Consider the following 25,058-nt stretch of genomic DNA (forward strand, 5'->3'; position numbering starts at 1 on the left):
AAATAGCTCCACAACTATCAGGTGAATTTACATGATCTTGGTCTCAGTGGATAGTTAAGATCTCAGAGAATGTGTCCCCATGTACATTTGTATCACCACCTATAACTTATTCTACATCAGACAGTAGATAACACCATATTTATTTTATCAGGCTCCACAATACAAGTGTCACAGCCCTGTTTGTAATACTGTATATAATACCACTAAACAGCCGTTAGATGGCAGCAAAGACATGTATGAAATAGAGGCTGAGAGTTTCACAGCTGCCCGACCCAAAGCTCTGGTATTTGATGACCTGGGAATGAGACTCAACAATCAACTATGTTTCTCCAGAATCACGTGCTGCATGTTTGAAGTGGGAAGAGCTCTAATGGGGGAAAAACATGTGATTATATGTATTTTCTTTTTACTCTTTGGTTGATTTCATCGTTGTTGAATGTACATGTTTTTTTTTTTTTTTTGCTCCCAACTCACTACAGTGAATAAACACGTTTCATCATGTATTTCACTTTGAGTCTCTCAGTTTTCTACGTCATCATTTGTTTCACTTTCTTTCTAAACAGATCCTCTGACCACCTCTCAGGCAAAGAATAACAGAACTGTTCTGACGTGCTGAAGCTTCTGAGTGCAACACCACTATTATAAACACAGATCTCAGGTCTGTAACAGTCTGTCAGATGTAATGTGGATGCTAACTACAAACAAAAGTCATCACACCAGAACTATGTTGTGTGTTGAAAACTTGCATGTTAAAGTAAACGTGTATACAACACTGTGATCTGACACTCTCACTGAAGTTACATCGTGCAGAAACGAGTGACAGAGACACATTCATCTGTTACAAGACACTGTACCATCAGAATGATTCTGAAGCTGTTCTTTTAAGGTGAACAACTTCAATTCAACCAACTTCAGTGTTCATGCTAAGCTAAGCTAACTTTGTCTGGGAGCTAACTCTGCTCAGAATTAACATTGATATCAGTCTTCTCATGTAAATCCTCTGTGAGAATACTGAATGTTCAAATAATATGATTAATGCAACTACAGTCACAAAGGAGCATGTGGATGAAGAAAAAGAGACAAACTTTTTAACTTTGAGGATTTTATTGAATAAACAAACATCAGCACAGAAAGAAAGAACAATACATTTGACTTTGACATTCATTCATGTTCATCCCTGTAAAGGATTTCAGTATATTTAGATAAACATCCTCCACTCTGCTCACCCAGGAGGTACAGTCACCCTGAGGTCATGCTCGGGGTCAAAGGCTTCTATGTGTGCAGAGCTTCCTTTTCCTCTTCCTACACCAGATCTTGTTGGTAGTGGAACAAACGGTTGTATTAAGCAGCTGGTCAGATAAAGTGCTGCCTCCCAAACAGGCCACATTCTGTTCCTCCAACATCCAACATTCACTATATCTCAGAAGAGAGACGCACTGGCTCAAACTCCATATTCTCCCAACAATAACAACATGACTCAGGTAAGCACATTTCCACAGAGTATTCTGTGGCAGGTTAAGTAATCACAAGAAACAGGCATGTTTGTTTCTGCAGAACTGGCACAGAACAACGTTGTTACCACATGTACTGTTGAACCTGTTCTCCTCCATCGAGCTTCATTAAATACTTCAGTGTAAGCAATCACGTCTCCTGAATCTCCTTCCTCACCTGGTTAATCAGATGAACGGAAGTTTAGCAACAATCAATACACAATAAAATGTGCCAACAGTTGGTTTCACAGTATTCATGTTGAATGATGTTTGGACCATCAGTGAACTGCAGTGGGTATCAGACTGGTCCACTACAAATGTACTGAGCCCTCCGACAGGAAACACTATTCTCTAACCCTGACCTCAACATCTTTAAGCTGCCTTTAAATCCTTCACTCAGCCAAACAAACAACAAACAGCAGAAACTCTGCAGTATGACCTGGCCTGATATCTACACTGGAACTGCTCAGTTGAAACTACTTTGCCGGGCCGAACTGTTTTCATTGGCAACTTCACATTAATGCCCGCTGAGCGGTCCAACCACCATCATTCAGTGCGTTTACATGCACAGCTTAGTCAGATTACAGCCATAGTTCGACTATACTGCTCAACCAGACAACTGCAATTGTCCGAGTATACATGCCAGTGAGAAAATCAGATTATTGGGCCAAAGCGTGTCATGCCCTGGTACGCTAGGTGGCGCTGTACCCATTTCAACTAGTGGTAACAGGGCCACCTCCGGCTGACCTCTTTACGTCACCAGCTGCCTCAGCATTCAAGAAAGATGGCGTACGAAGAGCGAGACGGAGCTACATCTTTGTACACTTCGTATATGGTGTACATGATAATTACACAAACTAGGTGCACAATGGCGCTCTTGCTTGCAGTGATTTCGGAGGAAAGATGCCGCCGCCGCTGTCCGTCTGATTTGACATCATGATCTCTTTCTTCAGTTAGCTCGCTAACCAGAAAGCCCCAGACACACACCAACACTCAGATAGATAGATAGATAGATAGATAGATAGATAGATGGACCACTGTCAAACTAGCATGTTAGCATTGGTTTATTTGGGCTGCTTCTTTTTTGCCATTCTTGCTCACTTCCTTATAGCTTTAGCAGTGGGTAGACAAACATGTAGTCCAGACCTATTCAACTGGTGGCCCGTTGGCCAGATGAGGCCATTTAACAACCTTTTTCCAGCCATTTAACAACCTTTTTCCAGCCATTTGATCATTTTGTTTGGAGGCCGATTAATCAGTTTTTTTTCATCCGATATTCACAAAAATACTTCATTTCAAAGTGCTTCTAAAAGAGAAGTTGAAGAGGCCCAAAGTAGCTGGTCTGATCATTTAATACCAGTCGAGTGAAACGGTTGGATGGTCATCTCTTTTTAGCTAAAATGATTCAAAAACAACTCCCGAAGAACAAATTATTTGTAACAGAAAGAACACAGAACAGGTCAGTACTTCCATTTTCCGTTAAAAGTCCCAAAAGGTGTTGAGGTGTAGCGCTTTGCTAACTCTTTCTTACTTAATGATAATTAGAGATGCATCATCTTGAATCACCTCAGCTGAACATCATTAGGGGAAGAAAACAACAATCAGTAAAGCAACCAATCAAGAGATAGAACATAGAACAGTCCCACCTTTACAATCAGTCCGTTTTTTATAATGTCACTTATGATCCAAGAATCAATTTTTTACTCTTCTACTGTCCTTTAGTTCATCAAAGCTAAATAAAGTGTCACCAGGAGAGTCACTGAGTGTGTTTGTCATTCAGGTCTCTGGATTCAGCTGCTCAGAGAGCTCTGTGCTGTTGTCAGGAGCTGCAGGTCAGAAACAAACATCCTGGATTGAACTTTTATAAACAATAAATACAGGAAACCGTGTTGAAAAGGTTCATCTGCACAATAATGTGAAACATGTTTTAATCTAAAACATGAAGTGTGAGTCAGATCAGCTGAAATAGAACCAAAGTAAGTTTTACTTACAAGATGGAGGGCTGATGGCTGAAATCAGAACAAGACAAATAATTTCAGTCACAATTGTAAATGCCAGATTATCTTTACTCACTTTATTATTCTCTTCTACTCACTCAGACTGAGTATCTGTTTATACTCAGTCTGTTTAGTGCTGACTGTATTTACTTTCTCTGATGCTTGTTTTCATTCTGCAACCTGAATAAAAGAAAAACACAAATTAAAATAGTGAAATCTTTCCTTTTTCTCTCTCACCTTTCATCTTTTTGTAAACTATGAATCCAGCAGCACCGATGAAAATGAGAGCAAGAACAACCACTGCAGCAGTGACGAGGACGGTCATGTTACTGGGCTTCACTGTTGAATACAATAAATTAAGACTGGTGCAGATGAAGCAGGTTAGAACAAATTAAAACACTGAATTAGATTATTATTACTGTTTCAAGATGTTCTCACTCTTACCTTCGTTGGTTCTGATCCGATCTTTCTCCAGTTTGGTGATGATGTCCTCCTTCACACCAGAGAGCTGAAACACACAGTTGTACCTCGTCCAGTCTTCAGGTGTGACTGATGAAAGGTTCAGGTCAACACTCATCTGGAAGGTTCCATCGTGGTTGGGGAGGATCTCTCCGTGGTCCACCTCCTCATGAAGCTCCTCTCCATCTTTCCTCCAGACGAGTGAGGCTCTGTGAGGGTAGAAACCTGTAGCGAGGCAGCTGACTGGAGAGGAGGGAGTCTTCTGGAGGAGAGACACTGAGGGAAGCTCTGGACAGAGATCAACAAAAATATTTCTAGTTTGAAACACTGAGACATTAAACTTACTTAACTCCTGCTGAGTGTACACTGACTATCATAGTCTGAGCATCGATGGAAAGAAATCTCAGAACAGCCAAAATGTCAGTGTCTACTGATTGGTTAGGACAACATCGAATCTTACAGCTACAGAATATAAACAGAGACAACAATGTAATGTCACACTGACTGGAGTGAAAACACAACAGCAGTTCAGTCTGAGCAGACTGTATGAACATGATTGTGTCCATTAAACTACATCAGGTCAGGTGATTCTACCTGTTCTCAGCAGAAAGCTCCTCCCATAGTCCAAATACAACTTCAGCCACTCAGGGAAAATCACTGTGAGGTAATTCTGATTATACTTCATTTTAGCTTTGTCAGCATCCCATTTCAGTTTGGTGAGGACAGCCTGTTGTTTTGGAGCGATCCATGTTTCTGTCTTCAGGTCAATTGATATGAAGTCTTCTCCATCGTAACCAAACTGATTAAATCCAAGAATCTCTCCGGTCTCATCATCCCACTCACAGCCACTTATCCTCTGTAAAATGTGAACACCTGAGACAGAGACAGAGGAAGAAACACCTCAGCTCATCACTTTAAGGTTTAACATGCCAACAATAAACAGTTGCAGCATCACTGGTTTGAGTCCAAACTATTACAGTGGGGACTAACACAAAAACAGTTTTCTCTAGTTTTGTACTATAATAGTTATATTCTGTGTATTAAAAAATGTCAAGTCGAGCGTCAGTTCTGTGAGGCTTTGACTGGTGAAGAGATTCACCTACCTGTGTGCAGGAAGGAGTTTAGTAAGAGGAGGACATATATGCTGGGTGTGTCCTGTATGTGTCTCTGTGTGAGACCAAGCTGCCACATGTTAGTTTGTTTCAACTTATTCTGCCAATTTGTTCCTGATACACTGTTGTTGTTCTTTCCTTTAAGTTAAGTGTACATGTATCCAGATGACGTATTGTTTTTCCTTTAAGTGATGTTTAAATCAGGGCTGTCAAAGTTAACTTAACCCTTTAGGCGCCGGGTTTTATTTTAAAAAATACTAGATTTTGACATCTAAATTTCAGAAGGCTCTGGCTTGAATATAGTTTGAGATAGAGACAAAGTGTAAATGAGACAAATATTGAGAATGACCTAAAGTTTATGAAGGGAGTAATTTTTCCCATCTAATTTGCATATTATGACGTCATATGGTGGCGGCCATATTGGATTATGTAATTTCCATGAAATACCTGGTATTTTGAAAGAGAGTTGAACTTATTTCATCAGATTCATCCCCTCCATCCATTTGTTATGTTGTCCACACATCAAATGAACAGGGAAAAAGTAAATTGTAAGCCAACAGTCGTAAACTAGAACTATTAGTACACCACAAACTCATGTAAACAGTATGCGTTTTTTTTACCCACCATCCCCCCCATTGGACGACACTTTTTTTTCTTCCCTTTTTCTTGTTTTCTCTTCTCCTTTATTATTATTATTATTATTATTATTATTATTATTATTATTATTATTATTATTATTATTAGATAATAATAACAGTAGGCGTCTTTTAGCTGCAGAGGCCTTATCTGTGCCCATCTATCCAGATAAAAGTTTGTAATATTTGAATATTTGTAGAGTGTGGAGCCTCTCATTGCAAGGCATTGAGACAATAAGAATATATATATATATATATATATATATATATATATACACACATTTACATTTTCATCATACCATTCATGAAACCGTGAACTTGGAATTAGTTCATGTCAGCCTAAATACTGATGAGCATTGTCTCCATTGTTATAAGATACCAGTAATCATCAGTCAGAAACAGGGACAAAAAAACTATAGACCTTGAATCATTGCTTAGCTTTCTGTCACCACGATATCCAATTTGCTCATCAAAGGGCTTTATCCATATACTTCATCTCTCAAGTAAGCCCAGCCACCATTACCATCATCATCATCATTTCCAGCCCTGTTCTGCCTTCCCCTGTTGCCCCTACGACACCCATCAGCCTTTCTATGAACACTTTGCCCACGTCTCCCCCTGCTATCTCCTCTAGTGTTGTGAGAAGAGCTGGACTCGTGTGTGCTTTGTGCTTCGTGAACACTGCTGCGGCGCATAGCTGCACCGCTGCCGCGGATGGAGGCTACGTGACCGTCGCGGTGGAAAGAGTGAACACTAACGCTGACACCCAGCGCTAATCTCACCACCACCGCTACTTCTACCACATCCATTCGCTTCCCTACTGATACTAGGAGTTTGTGTATCATTTCCATTCCCACCTACTGGGCAAAGGATCGTGTGTTAGTGCTTGTGCGTTTTCCTCGCTCTGCGCGGCACCGCCATTGCTATGCAAAGACGCACCGCGACTAGCAAGCTCACTAATCAACCGACCGTCATCTCCCAAAGCTAGATTTTCCACTTCAGAATCAGAATCAGAATCACCGAATAGGAGCTCAATCACTTCCCTAAGTGTCAACTTTTTGCATGCCATTGTCGTTTATTTACAGCTATTAAAACAGCTGTTTTGTTCAGTACCGCGGTGTGTCGCAAATTTGCGACTCTGGCGCCTAAAGGGTTAATAATAACGCGTTAAAGGTCCCATATTATATTGTTTTTCATCAATTTCACACAGCTGTCAGAGGTCCAACAACTCTGTATTCGACATGTATTGCCCCAAACACATCCATGGTCCTGAACTCCAGCTGTCTAAAAGTCGCTCTGCTGAGCTCTATTCAGAGCACTCTGTTTCTGTGCCTGCACCTTTAAATGCTAATGAGCTCCGTCTGTCAACACCAACTTGGGTAGCCTTGCCTGCTACATCACTCTCAGGGAGAGGAAGCCCCTTATGCTAACGGTAGCATGCGCTAATGTTTACGGTGGATGTAACACTATGGCTCGCGGAGATTTTTTCGTTCAACCGAACCAGTTTGACCCAGTATTGGACCCACAAGGAGAGGCTCCGGAAGTAGTACAGACTTTGCGACTGTAGCAGGACGTTTCAGAATGGTTATTTTGGCTGAATAATGTTAGTTTGTTTGTATGTGTTTTTACAGTTACTACCGTGTAGCTAATGGCTAACACTCAGCGAAAGCTGTGTTTGTCTCCAACACAGTCTCCAAACTATTGGACACTGTTCGCATCATCTCTCTCTCCAGCCTGCACGTTTCCAGACTTTTTACTGTGACAACCAAGCTCCGTCGTAATATTATTAACATCAAACCTGCTTCAAACACCATTGCATAGCGGACTGAAGCGGAGCTAACTAGTTAGCCAGTTTCCAGCTGACTTCACCATACTCGTTGGCAACTGTAAATACTATCAAACCGCGGCGACACTTTTCGGTGGCTCGGTTGCAGTTGCTGGGTCCGGTATGGTTGGGACTGATCCTTTTACGAGGTTCAGTGTCGAGGCAAAGCCAGCTTTGTGCTGACCCTCGTTACTGAAGCAGTCCGATGTGACGGGTTAGCACACACATACAAGCTAACACGAACCGCAGACGGCACGTTGTCGTTAAAAATGAAACGCAACCACGGTCTCTTCTGTTGTTCTGTAGCTTGGACAGAATATAGGCACCTGTGTTGATCATTACAACCAACAAGAGAGCAATTTGCGTGTCTAGCTCTGAGCGACAACGTTGTGAAACACTGCTGTCTCTCCGCTGGACACACCGAACTTCACCTCGGGGATGAACGCCCCCCTCTCGGATATCTCCTATCATCGCGCAGTGGAGGCCGGCCTATGATAATGACTCCTTTCGTTACGTAACGAAAGGAGCAGAATCTGAACAGCCTGTAGGAGCGCTGTTTTACCAGTGGGTAGGCTGCAGAGACCATGCAGGAATCACTTGTTTTCCTCATTCTTGGAGTTGGCAGGCTCAGGGAGGACCAGCATATATATCTAGAGAGCAAAGAAAATGTGTTTTTTATGATATGGGACCTTTAATAACGCAACATCCTCTTAACGCTGTTAATTTTTTTAGAGCGCGATTAACACTCGGTATTTTTTAAAACAAAGAAACGCGCATTGTTTGATTTACAGCCGTCGGTGGCACCTGTAGTCTTGATCCAGAGGGTGGCAGAAGAATAAGAAAGGGAATCAGAAGAAGAAGAAGCAGGGTTGGCGTTCGGGAAAAACACGGTGGAATGACAAGCGAAAGTGAAAGGAAATGGAGAAAGGACATATGAACGGCAAATTAACTTTCAAAACACTGCCAGATGGTTCGGTCGATAGGACAAAAGTTATGCACGTACTGTCGACATGAAATGAGTTACCATTGAAGTACGTTGAGTCTCAAATATCATTTGCAAGCCAAACACACGGCAGATGCAGAGAGCCTACGATTGTTCGATTCCTACTTTCTCTCCTGTGTTAAGTTTAACCCTGTAAATATGGCTCATGGAGTATATCTAGATTCACAATCATTGTGTATTGTTGTTCTGTATTTACTTTTTGTTTTGAATAACAGAATCACAGTGAAGGATTACAGAAGACTCATCCTTCATGGGTTCATTAATATTGTAAGCTACCTTTGTTCTCATGCACTTTTTCTGTTACTCAGTTTTGGCATGCATGCAAATATACTGATTTATATTTGCTGTTGTACAGAAATCATCCATCCTGTCATCCATCCATCTCATCAAGCATTCCCAACTCAATAAATCAGATGTTCTGTGGTCAAGACATCACCTGAAGCAGTATTAGTCGATAAAGTATTCAGACTTTTTTACTGTGCATGATGGAAACTTGCTTTCAGCCCAGGGAGGCTGATAAAATCAATTCCAATATTTCTAATACAAATCCTACTAACTTATTTTTATAATCATAAATAATAGTTAATGAAGTAAAAGGTGAAATATAACATAGTTCATACTGTACCTCCACTTTGGTTGAAGCGCTGTTTCAAACTATTGATTGTGGCTTTGAACAAAGTTGGCACCCGCTCAAAACATGCTCCTTTGTAATACTCCAACTGGTGAGGATCATTTTCCAATACTTTATTCACCCAGTCCTGTTTTAGATCAATTATCTTTTTGCTGCCGTCACAGTAGCCCACCAGATTATCATCAACCACTGCAGCTGCAACGTACTCTGGGAAGTCTGGGAGTCCAGAAGATACAGTGGTGATAAACTTCAGGGAGTGTTTCACTGCAGGACAGAAGAGGTTCATACATTCAGTATAAATAAACACATAATCATCATCACACTCATCATAAATATGATGCCATGATAACACTTAAGGTTAAGGCCTGCCATCTACAGCATGAATCATCTCATGTAACTCATCTATTACCTATTCTATCATTACAGGGTTACAGTACGGCCCACCAACTACTGAGAAGCATTTTGATGTTTGGACAGACTTTAAAGAGAAGTTACACTCAAAGTATTTTAACTATCAGGTCTCCCTTCTAATATGAACGTGAGCATCCTTTATAGCTGCAATATATTGATATTATACTGTTACTATGATAAGAGACTATATGTCATTTTAGATTGTGGATATTGTTATATCATAATATAAGTGTTGTCTTTTCCTGGTTTTAAAGGTAACATGACTTGATGTCATTTTCTGAACTTACCAGACTGTTCTACTTGTTCTAATACTTCTCTTTACCCACATTGTCATTATATCCACATTACTGATGATTACTGATCAGGAATCTCATTGTGTTTATTTTGTATTTGTGTGCAATATTGATATCAAGTTTATTTAGTTAAATATAGTGTGATACTTCATTTTGTTATCCAGTTCTAGCATTAATGTGTTTTGAGGAAATTTTTTAAAATATCATGATATATATTTGTATGTAGTAAAACAGCTTACAAATACTGTGGCATTATTTTAAGGTGATATCACCCAGCACTACCATCTTTGAGAGACACACAAACCAGTGTCCACCACCAACATGTGTTGGTAAAGTGAAGTGAGTTTACTGTTAGAAGACACACACCGAGTCTGAAAGTTATAAAATGAACTGTGGTTTGTCTCTAATAAAGCAATAAAGCTAATCATCTTCTATAACTGCCTCATCATAAAGAAGCGTTTTTTCTTCTTGTACTCGATAAAACAACAAAGAACTCTGTGTAACAACAACATCAGTCAACATCTACTTGAACCACCTAACAGGCTGGAAACAGTGGATACCTGTGTACTGTGTGGCAGCTATGTTGCTCCTGCCTGCCTGTCTGTTTACATGGAGTTTGACTTTCTAGATAATTCTAGAAACACATGATGACGTCATTTGTTTTTACTCCGCTGAAAGAGCGAGCAAGCTGGAGGGGGAAAAAGAGGAAGCGACAGAGACAAAGTGAAAGTAAAAAGAAGAGTGTCTTCCTGTCTTTGACATATTCTATACAGATACTAAAAACGGTAGTAAAATGTTGGTATGATGTCTGAAGTCCTCTGTCTCCTATATTTCACTCCACACTTACAACATACAGCCTCCAGTAACACAGCACAGTAATACAGGCTTTAGGGCTACAGTATGTTCCTGACATAGACTTGGATCTGTGCTTGTTCCAAAGTTTAACACAAATCAAAGTAATTTATGAACTATAGAACAACATCCTAATTCATTTTCATATTACCTGAACCCTGAGCTGGACAGACTGGTTGATCTGAAATATAAAGACAGGCAGCCTCCATCTTCAGGTCACTAGTTTACTGCTGAACTGTTCTGTGTTTCATGAACTGCTTTCAGGAAGTAATTCAAGGAACGTTATCTTACCTGAAAATGCAAAGTGGCTCGAGAGAAGCAAGAAAATGACGATCTTCATGTTTTGATTAGAAGCATGTTTGATCGACTTAACAGCTGAGTTGAGTCAGTGAAGTTGAGTCTTCATGGTGTTTTCTATTTATAACACGCCTCCTTCCTTCCATCACTGTGTCTTTAGCTCCCTCCAGTGGAGATGAGAGGTTTAGACAGGAGAAAAAGTTCTTCAACAGGTTTTCCTGTGGTCTTTGGTCTTTGATAAACTCAAAATAAACTGAAGTTCTTGTTCTCAAATAATGTAGTTTCAGATATAGAGTTGTATATAGATATAGATAGAGGTGTTAAACATTATTTGATGGCAACTCAACTTCATGAAGGACAACTTACAATTAATGTATGTGTGTCTCTGAACTTTATTACACCATCCTTCAGTTGTAGTATGAAATCAACTGAATTCACTGAGTAAGCTCAGAATGGAAATTGGCTGGTAGAAAACAAAATCTTTAAAATCTAAAATAAATAATGGTTTGTCTTATCATTTTATATTACCTGACATTTTGTCACCTGTGCATTCAAAATCTGCCTCACTCCACAGTGAACAGTCCCATGTTTCACTTTATACCTCCGGCCTGTAAATTGCATTTGAAATAGGCGTGATCAGCCTTTTGCTGTGTCGTCAACACAGAAAAAGCTAAACTTACAACATGTCTTCTTTGGAATGTAGCCAAAAAACTATTCATTGCCAAAATCAAAATTAGACTGGAAATTACTCTTGAATGCCTCATCTTTCAATATGTGTTGTCATTTTGTCTGTATCTCTATCCTACTTTGACTGTGTAACTTCTTGGTGCCTCTAGGCCAGGACTCCCTTGAAAAAGAGGTTCTTAATCTCAATGGGATTTTTCCTGGATAAATAAAGGTTAAAAAAAAAATAATAATAATAATTAAAAAAAAAATACTGTTGGCATTTACAATATGCCAAAATTTCTGGTCCAGCCAGCTGGTTGAGAGTGCAGATGTTTTTATCTAGATTTCTGAAGACCTAATGACTGAAAGAAAGGCAGTGTACTGGTTCAATACTAATATTTTAAGGATAATAAATGAGTCAATTTCAGTATTTACAATTACACAAATAACTTTAATTGATTTCTAAAACATAAAAACAGCTTTCATAGAGACCATTAAAACCATTGTGGAGTAACATTAAAGAGTAAGTTCTTGCCAGAACTGAGAGATTTGTCATTGTTCCCGCCCTGTATATTGGCGGCATGCTTCTGCCATGTGTTTGCATGAGCTGTACTTTTTTCGTGTTCTAGTCATGTCATCTGAAAAGTAAAGGGTCGAAAATGATGCTTATGGTAGGATAGAATGTAGGCCTTTCCAGAATGAATTGACCTATGCAACATCACTGATATTTAAATTTGGGTATTTAATTATCTGAATTATGAAGCTGATTGGTTAGGTGAGGTCAATGTTAGGCGGGAAAATGGTTCAAAAGTCAAAAGGGAGAAAATCTCCATTGAGATTGAAAATGACGATCTTCATGTTTTGATGAGAAGTAAGTTTGATCGACTTAACAGTGAGTCAGTTGAGTCTTCATGGTGTGAATAAATGGAGGAGGTGTTTCCTGTTTGGATAACACGCCTCCTTCCTTCCATCACTGTGTCTTTAGCTCCCTCCAGTGGAGATGAGAGGTTTAGACAGGAGAAAAAGTTCTTCAACAGGTTTTCCTGTGGTCTTTGGTCTTTGTTAAACTCAAAATAAACTGAAGTTTTTGTACTCAAAGTATTTTCAGATATAGAGGTGTATATATAGATAGAGGTGTTTAACATTATTTGACTGCAATTCAACTTCATGAAGGATAACTTAACACATTTAATGTACGAGTGTGTCTGAACTTTGTCTTTATTACGCCATCCTTCAGTTGTAGCATGAGATCAGCTGAATTCACTGAGTGAGCTCAGAATGGAAATTGGTATTTCTTTAAAATGCAAAAGAAATAAAGGTTTATTTTATCTTCTTTTATATTACCTGACATTTTGTTACCTGTGTGCATTCAAAATCTGCCTCACTCCACAGTGAACAGTCCCATGTTTCACTTTATGCTGACAGAGTTTCATAACATCAAACAGCTGAACAGTGAAACAGAGAAGCATCAGTGCCGGTTTGGACTGGCCCGGCTTTGTCTTTGACAGGTACAGGATCAAAACACAATGTATATCTGTTTCGGTGGCTGTGGAGGACTTTAACACTGGACTAGTGTCAAACTGTGTAAACTGTTTTTCACTGTGAAGTCCAGAAAAACTTTACATTGGATATATCAACTTATATTTTAACACAGATGGACTTCACTTTGATAAACTCATGTGAACATATTTTAACACAGCTCTTGTCTTAAAAGCATCACACACCTACAGCGACTTACTGCCTTTTTTTTTAATTGATATAATATTCTTTACTTTTTTGACAGTATTGTGTTTAGAGAGCGTTTCATAAAGAGGAGCGGTCTCAGAGAGTCTAAACACACCTGAGATGATTATCTTTTTAAAAATGTGTTCAAAAATGGTTTTCTCCCTTTTGGTACAATACATTTAATCAAATAAAGAACTACATTTCTATACTGTATAAAGCCATTTTCAATTGTAGCCCTCTCACTCAACTCTGATTTATGATTTTCATGAATACCTCTTTTATGTATCAGACTGCATGGGAGCCAATTGGTGAGAGCTACTAAAATGTATAATTTTGGATGTTTTACAATAATTAACACACGTTGAAAATGACTCTGGCTAAATTGCAGAGATGCCTGGTTAGTTTATTAATTGCAACTATACTGTTATTAAGCATTAAGTTTCCCATGCAGTTTACTTTAACTGTAACTTTAGCTTTAATTCAATATAAACATCATCAACATGAAAAACACCTTCAAACAAGGATTTAGCAATAATAAACTGTTTTAATGTCTAAACCTTGTGGCTCATATCTTTCTCTTTTGTTTTGAATCACCTCATAACAGAAATACAAACACATTAGAAACCTTCACAATAGTAATACTCCGGGTTTTTGTACTGTTCCAGTTGGTACCAGTGATGGTGCGCATGCGTGAGCTCATGTAGAAATAACCGTTGATCCTGAATGTCAGGATACTCACCCGAACCACGGAAAAAGATCAAGCAGTTTCCTCCAAAACCTCTTCCCAGAGGCAGCGACTTGATCAGAGACCCGTTCTGAGGTTCGGTTCTGTCCCGAGGCTCGGTCCGTCACCGACTCCTCCGTTCTGCAGCAGCCATGTCAACGTCCAACCTGGTCTCCTGATTAGCAGTTAGCGATGCTAACCGTTAGCAACAGTCCCATCTTGTCTTCAGTTAGCGCCAGTAATGAGCCCTCACTTCTAAAACACGCTCGGTTATACTTTTAACAAAATAATCAAACACTCGCACAAACTTCCGGTTGATAACGGTGAATACTACTTTTCCATAAAGTTATTTTAAAGTTTTCTCGGACTTAACGTCTTTCTGCTTCTCTCCGCAGCTCTTTCTCTCCTCATTTCCCGGGCTTTCCCTCTAGTCCCGCCCGTCTAACAATCCGACAGGTTAATCCTCAGACAAAATGATTGACACCTGCCCAAACAAATGAGAATCCAAAGAACAGAAACATGAGGCGTTCAAAGGTCTTTCAAGTCATAGGACATTTTGGGGCCATTCGCCACATTAACCATACAAATATTAACAGCAGCAATACATTTATAGGCCCACATCAGAACACTTTACCAACTGACGTAAATGTAATAGACCCATATAAACAAATTAGCACTACAAAGAGACTCTTTCTATAGAAAGACAGTGCAGTTATATAGGGACATTTAATAATCTTCTCTCAGGGTACCTCTGTTTTTATGTAATTTCTATTATTGTGGTATGTTGCTCGTACATTTAATTTGTGTAAACCTCAGCTCATGTGTTCATGCTAAGCTAAGCTAACCTTGTCTTGGAGCTAACTCTGTTCAGAGTTCACATTGATATCAATCTCCTTATTCAAATCCTCTGAATGTTCAGGTAATATATTGAAGTGACGTCACAAATGAGCATGTGGACCAAACTTTTTAAAATGTGAGGATTTTATTAAGACAAACATCAGCACAAAAACAAAGAACACCACATTTGAGTTTAACATTCATTCATGTTCATAAGTGTAAAGGAATTTACATGTTTAGTTTCATAAGTTCATAGTCATACATTTGTCGATATACATCTCCCTCCTCCCTTCTCTAAGACATCACAAGACATCTTGCCATTCCTCACCACCCTGATCAACTCCTCCCTCACTTCAGACCTTATTCCAGCTCCTTTCAAGACAGCTACAGTAAATTCACTCACCCTACATTCAGCTGACATCCAAAACTACAGACCTATATCTCTTGTTTCATTCCTATCCAAAACCCTGGAATGCGCCGTTGCAGAAGATTGCCAGACGCCGCACCAATCAGATCACTGGCGGAACCATGAAGTTGGCAGGTCTCATGCCAGCCAATCCTCGGCAAGGGATCGCACATCCTGCTTAGCATGACACAGCTGCACAACACAGACACACATACATAGATAACAGAGGAGGCCGTAACATAGACTTTTTAAATTAGATCTCTGAATATCGCAGAAAATAACCTCTGTGACAAACACAAGTTTATCATTCTTACATGTTTCAATATAATCTTCACAGATGAACACACAACTTTTGAAGTGTAAATTAAATCTCGATTAGTGAAAATCTAATGTTAGGCTGTAAACAGACGATATCACAGTCACATGACTTAAGACAGGAACACACCAGCCCAACCGTTGGACGTCTGAAGCGTTTGGAGAGACTCGGACGAGGTCGGGAACACATGTTTGGTGTGTTCAGCTGCGCCTGAAGCTTTCGGAGCCGCGCGGACGTTGTCGGATCCGACTGAGCATGCGAAGTCTGAGGAGGAGGGCCGTCGGACGTCTGAGCCATTGGATCCTCTGATTGGTTGTGTGCCAGCTGAATGGCGGTTCTGATTGGCGATGTGCTGGCGAATCAGCGCGGTGTGTGGGAGGGACGGAATGCTGTGTGCGCTTTGTTTTTCTATGCACTCCGTTCCATCATTCCCTGTTGTCATGTTTTGCAGTAGTGGCACCAGACTAGTTGTTATGTCCGTTCAGGACGAATTAATTCTTGTTCGTCTGGTAATGCCTCGCTGCATGTTTAGTATGCAGCTGTTTATCGGAAATTGGTAAGTTTCGTTTTGATCGAAAGTAAAGACAGTTGCGTGCATAAGGTTCTCGTTTTCAACTCACAACACAAGCGCCACCCGCTTATTGCATCTGCGCAAGCGCAGAACGTACACGCTACTGTGGAGTAGGCAGCACGTCGAAGCGGTGTGTTCAATGCAACTTTTCTGCCGAACGGGTCAGACAAGAGGCAACGGAGTGGTCGGATAAGGCAGTTGGACGTCTGGGCGGTGTGTGGGGGCCTTTAAACGTCACCACCGCTTATTGTCTCCTACAAAATTACTATACATGTTTTCTATAAACTGATCAATGTACAAGTTGTAAAGTTAGAATTAGAATAGTTTGTAACTAAAATCTGGTCACGCGCTCTCTCCTGATTGTTTTGAGTATGAATTCGACAGAAACAACAATCAATAAAACAATCAGAGTCATAGAACAGTCCCACCTTTTCAATCAGTCCTCTTTATATAACATTACTTACAATGCAAGAAGCCATCTTTTACTTTTTTAGTGTCTTTTAACTTATCAAAGCTAAATAAAGTGTCACCAGGAGAGTCACTGAGTGTGTTTGTCATTCAGGTCTCTGGATTCAGCTGCTCAGAGAGCTCTGTGCTGTTGTCAGGAGCTGCAGGTCACAAACAAACAGCCTGGATTGAACTTTTATGAACAATAAATACAGGAAACAATGTTGAAATGGTTCATTTGCACAATAATATGAAACATGTTTTAATGTAAAACATGAAGTGTGAGTCAGATCAGCTGAAATAGAACCAAAGTAAGTTTTACTTACAAGATGGAGGGCTGATGGCTGAAATCAGAACAAGACAAATAATTTCAGTCACAGCTGTAAATGCCAGATTATCTTTAGTCACTTTATTCCTATCTTCTACTCACTCAGAATGAGTATCTGTTTATACTCAGTCTGTTTAGTGCTGACTGTATTTACTTTCTCTGATATTTTAGCCTTAATTTAGGAACCTAAATAAACGAAATCAACTCAAAGACTGAAATCAAAGTAGTGAAATCTTTCCTTTTTCTCTCTCACCTCTCTTCTTTTTGTAAACGATGAATCCAGCAGCACCGATGAGAATGAGAGCAAGAACAACCACTGCAGCAGTGACGAGGACGGTCATGTTATTGGGCTTCACTGTTGAATACAATAATAGTTTATTACTACTGTTTTTGTTGTTGTTCCCATGCACTCCCCTTCAGCACCCTCTGATCTCACTCTAACCTTTGTTGGTTCTGATCCGATCTTTCTCCAGTTTGGTGATGATTTCCTCCTTCACACCAGAGAGCTGAAACACACAGTCGTACCTCGTCCAGTCTTCAGGTGTGACTGATGAAAGGTTCAGGTCAACACTCATCTGGAAGGTTCCATCGTGGTTGGGGAGGATCTCTCCGTGGTCCACCTCCTCATGAAGCTCCTCTCCATCTTTCCTCCAGACGAGTGAGGCTCTGTGAGGGTAGAAACCTGTAGCGAGGCAGCTGACTGGAGAGGAGGGAGTCTTCTGGAGGAGAGACACTGAGGGGAGCTCTGGAGAGGAAAGAGAGAGATATTCTGTTCTTATGATTCACAGTCAGGTCGTCAATCACAGTGTCAATGTTCAGTGGAACTTTTTCTATTGTGAAACACTGAAACTGTAAAATCACTTTCCTTAAACTAACTGTGACATCACAGTCTGAGCTTTGATGGTGAGTGATGTCACCCAAAGGTGTGTGATTGGTCAGGACTAAAACAAATGTAACCACTACAAAAAAGCTGATGTCAGACAGGTTGGGTTAATAATACAATGACAGTTCAGTCTGAGCAGCCTATATGAAGATCACTGTGTCTAATAAACTACATCAGGTCAGGTGATCCTACCTGTTCTCAGCAGAGAGCTCCTCCCATACTTCACATACTGCTTCAGTTGTTCAGGAAAAATCTGAGTCAAAAAAATCTTAAATTCTTTTCCTAATTCTTTATCATCTTCCCATATCGGTTTGGCGATGACAGCCTCAGGTCTTAGAGCGATCCATGTAGATGTCTTTGGATCCAATTCCAGGAGATCTTCTCCATCATAACCAAACTGAGAGAAACCTTTGACCTCTTCAGTCTCATCATCCCACTCAACGCCATTCACCTCTTGTAAAACATGGACACCTGAGACAGAGACAGAGACTGTAATTAACACTGATTCACAGATTAAACATTTCATGCGATCATGAATCAGATTATTATCATTAGTTTGTGTTTAACAGCTTCAGCAACAAGTCTAACTAGCAGCTGATTAATGTTGACATGATGAATGACAGGTAGTGGCTGGACCACTGAAGACAAACTGATATGATGGTTTACTTTACATGAATCTCTATTTCAGGTTATGTGTAAAATGATGTTAGAGTTTGAACTGATTGGTATCTTGAGGCCCTGGGTCACTTTACAACTAAGATGCAGAACAGTAAAAAGTTAAACAGGCTATAACATGTTACATACTGTACCTCCAGTTTGGTTGTAGAGACTCATCAAACTGTGAGTGTCAGATTTGAAGAAGTTTGGCAAAAAGTGGAAACACTGTTGTCTGTACCGCTCCAACCGCTCAGGATGATCTATGAAGAATTTCTTTGCCCAGTCCTGTTTCACATCCAGCCTTTTGTTGCTGTCACAGGACACCATCAGAAGTTCATCAACTTCTAGTGTCGCCACAAATTCTGGGAGGTTTGGGATTCCAGTTGATATAGTCATGAAATGCTTCAGGGAGTGTAGCACTGCAGGACAAACAAAAGAGCTGATAAATAACACAAATCATAAATATGATGTTCAGTGGAAACATAAACATGATATGAAGTGTGTGTTTGCTGTGAAGGATCAAAATGCAAAAGTTGTAAATGTAATGTGCAGAACAAACAGCCTCCATTCAGTCTGAACACACACTCATCATCACTCATCCGCCTACGTGGACACAGGGAAAATGCAGACGCTCTCAATAAGGGAAACTTTTTTCAAACAGTTCAAGTTAATGTGCAAATATGATCCAAGGACCCAAAAGAAAAAGAGTTATTCACAAAACATTTTAGGCCTAAAAGTAGCACCTAAGTCTGGGAGACCTTAGAAGTTGTCCGGAGGACTCCTAACTCGCTTAGACCTGGTCACAGCCGAATGTTTTGGAGACACTAAATGGCGGGAATTATTCAAACGATGTCGGATGGACCGCAAAGGGATTGAAGTTGTGGTTGAGTTTGTGAGAGACGCAATAACGTCCCCAATCAACCGAAACAATCCAATAACGCCGGACGCCGAAGTGGGTCCACATTTAGAGTGGAAACTTGCGGGTGGGTCTTTGATTTGTTTTTCGTTATTCGTATTTTCCGCCATTCTTGCATCTGTTCTTCTTCTGTTAACTCCTCTTCTTCACCAGCCGCTGCTTACGCCTACTTTAACCTAATTTACGGGATTCGCGCCGCCACAAACAGGACAGGAGAGATTAAGTACTGACGGTGACAACAGGGTAAAGCCATAATGTGTGTAAAATATCGTTATTTGCCGTCAGTGTATCGATTATTTATTGCGAAAGAGAGAACAACAATATATTGCAATATCGATTTTGTTTCCGACCTCTAATCCATAGCAACAGAGAGTTACTTCTAGTTTAGGAGTTCACTGTTTTCATAACTAAAATTAGGTCTCAGCGGCTTTGTGAATTACTTTTAAGAAACGACTCCTACATAAAAACTGTCACGCAGGGGGTTAAAGGGAAGACTATGGAAAAGGGTAAGGTGGACCCAAATGCAGTTACACACGAGAGGCAAGGCTAGGGGAAACAAAAGGCGAGCTTTATTTTAAAGATGGATCCAAAAAACAGAAGCAGACAAAATGGGTGCAAGAGACAAAGTGGCAAATGAAAGCAAGGCAAAGTAGCAACAAAAACAGCAAGGCAAAGTTCAAATCAAAAATGCAAAATGCAAAACTCCAAAAACACATACCGTGGGGGAACAAGGAACAGACAGGAGCATGGACAAAGACAGAAGCTGACAAATACAACGACCAGACAAGGAGTGAAGGAAACACAGAGACTAAATACACAGACACTGATGACAAGACGAGGAACAGGTGAGGTGGACCAACAGGTGAGGTAACGAAGGGGAGGAGCACATGAGAACATGAAGGGAACAAAGCAATAGACAGAGGGAGCCAGAGGGAACATAGGAAAATACACAGGAGAACTTAAAGGACACATGAGGGCATGGAAAAACAAGACACAAGACAAGAAACAAAGACATGGAAATCAAATACAAGAAACCACAAGACAAAACCAGACACAAGAACACAACGAACAAGAATCTACAGTCATGACAAAAACTTTTAGTCCGATTTAGGGGTACTCCTAACGTTAAGATAAAAGGCTTTGCGAACACGGGCCCAGGTGTCTGTCCTACATCATCAGTCAGTCAGAAATTAATTCACTTAAAAAAAATCCTGAAAAATGAACCTGAAAACATAGCTGTAATTTAGGCGGAAATTGCATTTTTGCGGTAATAGGAAAGTGGGACTCTTTTCTCTCATTTAACAGAAAATCATAAATTCCTTTCAAATACACTATTACTGCATTCCCTAAGATGTTGTTGAACAATACCCAGTGGTTGTATGGAGAAACCTAATACAGTTTTATCGTAAATAAGATATCTTTAGACAAACTTCTCTAAAAACAACCAAATTAGGTCATTCCGAGTGAGTGATGGGTGTTATAATAGCCTATACGTTAAGAATGGTCACTCTAATGGTCATCATACTTGGAGAAGAAAAAAACTGGTGATTGTACTACATGACCATGTAGACAGAATGTGTGTAACATCATGAAGTCAAGTAAATCTAAAATTACAAGCCGCTAGAGACACAAGCTTTAAATAGAACGATTTTATTGAAACAATAACACATTTAAATCAGTATCTTCAATGTAAATAAAAGCTTAAGACTGGAAAAGTATAATGAAAAAGTCTAAATGTGTAATAATAACAGTAAAAATAATTAATTTGATATTTATAGTGCCACTGACAATGCTTTTACTTAATTTCATAGGCACAACAAAGAACAGGTGAACAGTCAAACAGTTGAGAGAAGTGTGTGTGTGGACATATACAGCTTATGTAAGTGCTGAATGGATAAGGTAATACTGGTATGTCAAATGTCAGGTTCATCAGACACTTTTGGTGACACATTTGACATTCTGCACAGCAGGTGCAGAGCTCTGTACAGGGAAGACCAACTGAGAGGCACTGGCACTTTCCACTCTCTCCACAGTTGGGATCTTTGCAGTACAAATGGGTAATGTCTCTCACCTCCGTAGGCGCTGGGGGTTTTGTGAACAGGACTGGTTTTATGGCTCCATTGCTGACGATCTATCCCTTGCCAATAGGACTCCATAACAGCGGTTTAGGGATGTGACTGTGGCACCATATTGCTGTCTGGTACATTGCTCTTTGTACATGTTGTTCAAATGCATCCTCTGTTAGCGGCAGATTTGCAGAGGCTGCATCTGTAGTTGATGCAAGTATGAACTTCAGTTCATCCAAGATAGTGCACATCCGTCCATTTTCTTTTTTCTTTCTTGTGTCTTTAGCTTGGTAAACACTGTATTCTTTCCTATCCTGTATAAACTGCTTGTTGTGTCACAGCCAGTGAGTGCGTGACATGCTGGAAGACACCTTGACATGTCTTTTCCAAGTTTTTGAGATATGGTGTTGATGGGGACATATCTCTCTCTCATTCCATGGCCTGCATGCATGTACACTATGGACAAGCCAAACATTCCTTTGCTTGCATAGTAAATCAGCAGTACTTCGACATCCGTGTCATCACACCTAACGATAATGCGAGAATATGATTCTGAAAGATGTATGGCATGCAACACCATTCTTGTGTCAGCCGCCTCCTGATCACTGTCCAGTGATGTCAAAATGCTGACACCTGCTGTGCAAACACGCTTTCACCTCCTCACCTTTCTCAAATCCACCTGCCAAGATGATGGAGTCATCAGCGTGCATTCTCTGTGAGGCTGCAGTGATCATGTAGTTGCTCACAAATATGCACAGCGCAGTCTTGTTTCCACTACTTCTCAAGTAATTCCTGTAGTTTGGAACCTTAGTATTCCCAGTTATAACATGTGAAGGTCTGCCATAAGTTGCACCTCTCCGTTGCCTCTCCATGTCTTTGATTGACTGTGGGTTGTCATACCTGTCAAATACCATGACCACACATTTTACTTCTTGTTTCCTATTTAGAAGTGACAATATCTTCTTCAGAATGCAGTCTGCTAGGTCACTGAAAGTCTCAAAGGCTGAATCGTGGAGACCTTGTAGCATAGCCATGCCATCAATGATGTAAGCAGATTTCTCTGTAATTTCAGGCAGCTCCTGCATCACTTCTACTACGGACTCCAGCTTCTTTGCAAGGTCTGCTTTTGTGGATTTTCTCATCGCCCCATCATCATAGAGGAGAGATGGTGGGACAACAGCCAATTCATGAGACATCAGACTTTCCAATGACACATCTCTTTGTTTTGAAACAGCCAGGAGCCTCCTGAAGAGAACATCTGAATCCATGTGAAGCTGTTTAGATTTACTGCTTGCGATGCTTGCTTTCATATCTGTAAAGGTTGCCATTTTTGGTCTTTTCTCGGGGTCCCAGAAACTTTTGGGTGTTTCACTCCTTAGGCATTCATCAATGAAAACTGCACTTCTCTTTTTTTCCCATCTTCCAGAAAGCTTGAGAGATACTTTGTAACCTGTTGTGATGCCACTTGTCCTTCTTGCAATATTGATTAACTCAGCAGGAACTTTCTCCAAATAGAAGGGGTTCTGTCTGTCTTGCATAAACTCCATTATCTGTACAATGTCCCTTTCATCCCTGTCCATTCGGGCTCCGTGCTCTTTGTGGGATTTTGGTGCACGTGCTGCTCCATCACAGAGCTCTGTCATAGCATCAAAGTACTCACTGGTGACATGTCTTGTCATGAGCCACCTTTTCAAAGCTCCCCGTAGAGTGAAGCCAACAATGCCCCCTTGACTTTTTCCTTCCCTGTTTATGGTTTGTTCAAGAGCTTGATCTGTGGCTACGCAGTTAAAGTTTTTCTTGGCTGAACGTTTCACCACAAACCCTCCATCTTTCATGAATTTGTAGGAATCTGGTTGGCTTTTCTCTTCATTTCAGCTATGTACACTGGCATGTATTTTGCATAGTTCCCCTGTTCGGAAGAAAGAATCTCTTCTCCCTGGATAAAACTTATAACTTGCCACTCATAATACTCAGGTTTAAAATGTTGAAAGTACTGCAATATACACATCTCAACCTTCTAGAAGAGATGTGCTTGGCATTTGTGAGCATCAAAATTGTCGAGGGAGACACATGGAAAAACAACCAAACATTTCTTAGTGCAATTGAGTATGGTTATCTATTTTGCTCATAACGACATTGCCCTTCAGAGGTTACTGTGGGCTCCATACCCCCAACAAACACTCAAGAATGAATACATTTCTTTCAGGCAGGGCTAGACAATCTTAACTGAGAAGGAATTTTACTTGAAACCCCTTTAATTTTAAATACATAAAAAAGTTAAATGTTATTTCACAAATTTTCATGATTTCTGCCTATTGTATCACTGTTTTTATGGTTTACAGCACACAAATTAAATTAACTATAAACACAACTTTTGTTGATACATATGCAATAGATACCTGACTACTCACATATGAAATTTGAGCAGGATCTGAGCTTCCCTTGAAAAGTAAGACAGCATTACATGCCCCTTGCACCCTCAGGGGAGATCTCAATCTGCTCTTTCTGAGTTTATGAAATGCATCATTTTATTCATTGATTTCATCCTTTTGCCCCAAAATGAAAGTTCACAACAATCCATTTCATGAATGGGAAGATTTAATATTAGAAGTGTTTGCAGTGTGTTGAAAGCAGCGGTCAAACAAAGGTTGAGGTTCAGTCCCTACTGCAACAACTACAAACAAAACAGTTTAAATTTTTACTTGTCACATTTGGGGAACTATTTCAGAATCGATTTTGACACACAGGGTTTACAAAGCCCAACATTATCAGTTTCTGAGTGTGCTGTAGAGGCGATGTGCTGATGAGCTCTTCTGGTTGTTTCATGTTGTACAGGCAATGTTTTGCTCTCATTGTCTTTGTGATGCAGAATGTTACAAAGTTAAATTGTTGCTGTTTGTCCATTTTGCTACTTCTTAGTTTTTGTAAGTCCTTCTTTGTTCTGAATAAAAGATGGCCCTCATCATTCTGCACTGACCAACACAAAGTAGAGTTTCTGCTGCTCCACTGAAAGTGAAACTAAACGCGGAGGAAAGAGTCGAGTGGACTGTGAAGTTTAAAGAGTTTAAAGGTTTAAAATGTGATCTTACCTGGTGATGAAACGTGACAGAAGAGAAGCAACAACAATAACGTTCTCATCTTGATTTGATGAAGACGAGGGAGTGAAGGACCGAGCTGGATCAGCTGTTTCCTGTTATTTGTCCTGGCAGAGGGAGGAGGGAGAGTTTCTGTCCAGAGAAGAAAAATAGTCCTGACCGCCTCCAAGTGACCCAGTCCTCACCAACACCCCTCACATACCGTAACGTATTAACAAGAAATAAATACCAACTGGAAAAATCCCTTATCTTCAAAAACACCCGACCACAGAGCCCAAGGTCAGCTTCTCCAGTGAACTTCCTCACTTAGTTTTTCATATAAACTAGTGCATTGCCCGTAGGTAATATGTGTTCCTATAGAAAAGTGGGAGGTTAAGGAGCTTTTTCATGGATGGCCAAATGAGGCTGTGTTTGAA

At 40.2% G+C, this 25,058-nt stretch overlaps 1 protein-coding gene across 1 annotated transcript; it reads right to left on the bottom strand.

Annotated features, from left to right (window-relative positions):
• Window positions 1–1,085: 1,085 nt before the first annotated feature.
• Window positions 1,086–24,690, bottom strand: LOC115579319 (uncharacterized). Its single transcript, XM_030412823.1, is given in 13 exon segments — window positions 1,086–3,316; window positions 3,482–3,499; window positions 3,725–3,826; window positions 3,932–4,234; window positions 4,541–4,819; window positions 9,147–9,416; window positions 11,000–11,093; window positions 16,824–16,867; window positions 17,273–17,375; window positions 17,436–17,770; window positions 18,101–18,379; window positions 18,718–18,984; window positions 24,637–24,690. Coding segments are annotated over 13 exon segments (2,193 nt in total). The 5' UTR covers window positions 24,686–24,690; the 3' UTR covers window positions 1,086–3,266.
• Between the last annotated feature and the right edge of the window lie 368 nt (window positions 24,691–25,058).

This window comes from Sparus aurata, chromosome 3, assembly GCF_900880675.1.
Source record: "Sparus aurata chromosome 3, fSpaAur1.1, whole genome shotgun sequence".
Classification (NCBI taxonomy): domain Eukaryota; kingdom Metazoa; phylum Chordata; class Actinopteri; order Spariformes; family Sparidae; genus Sparus; species Sparus aurata.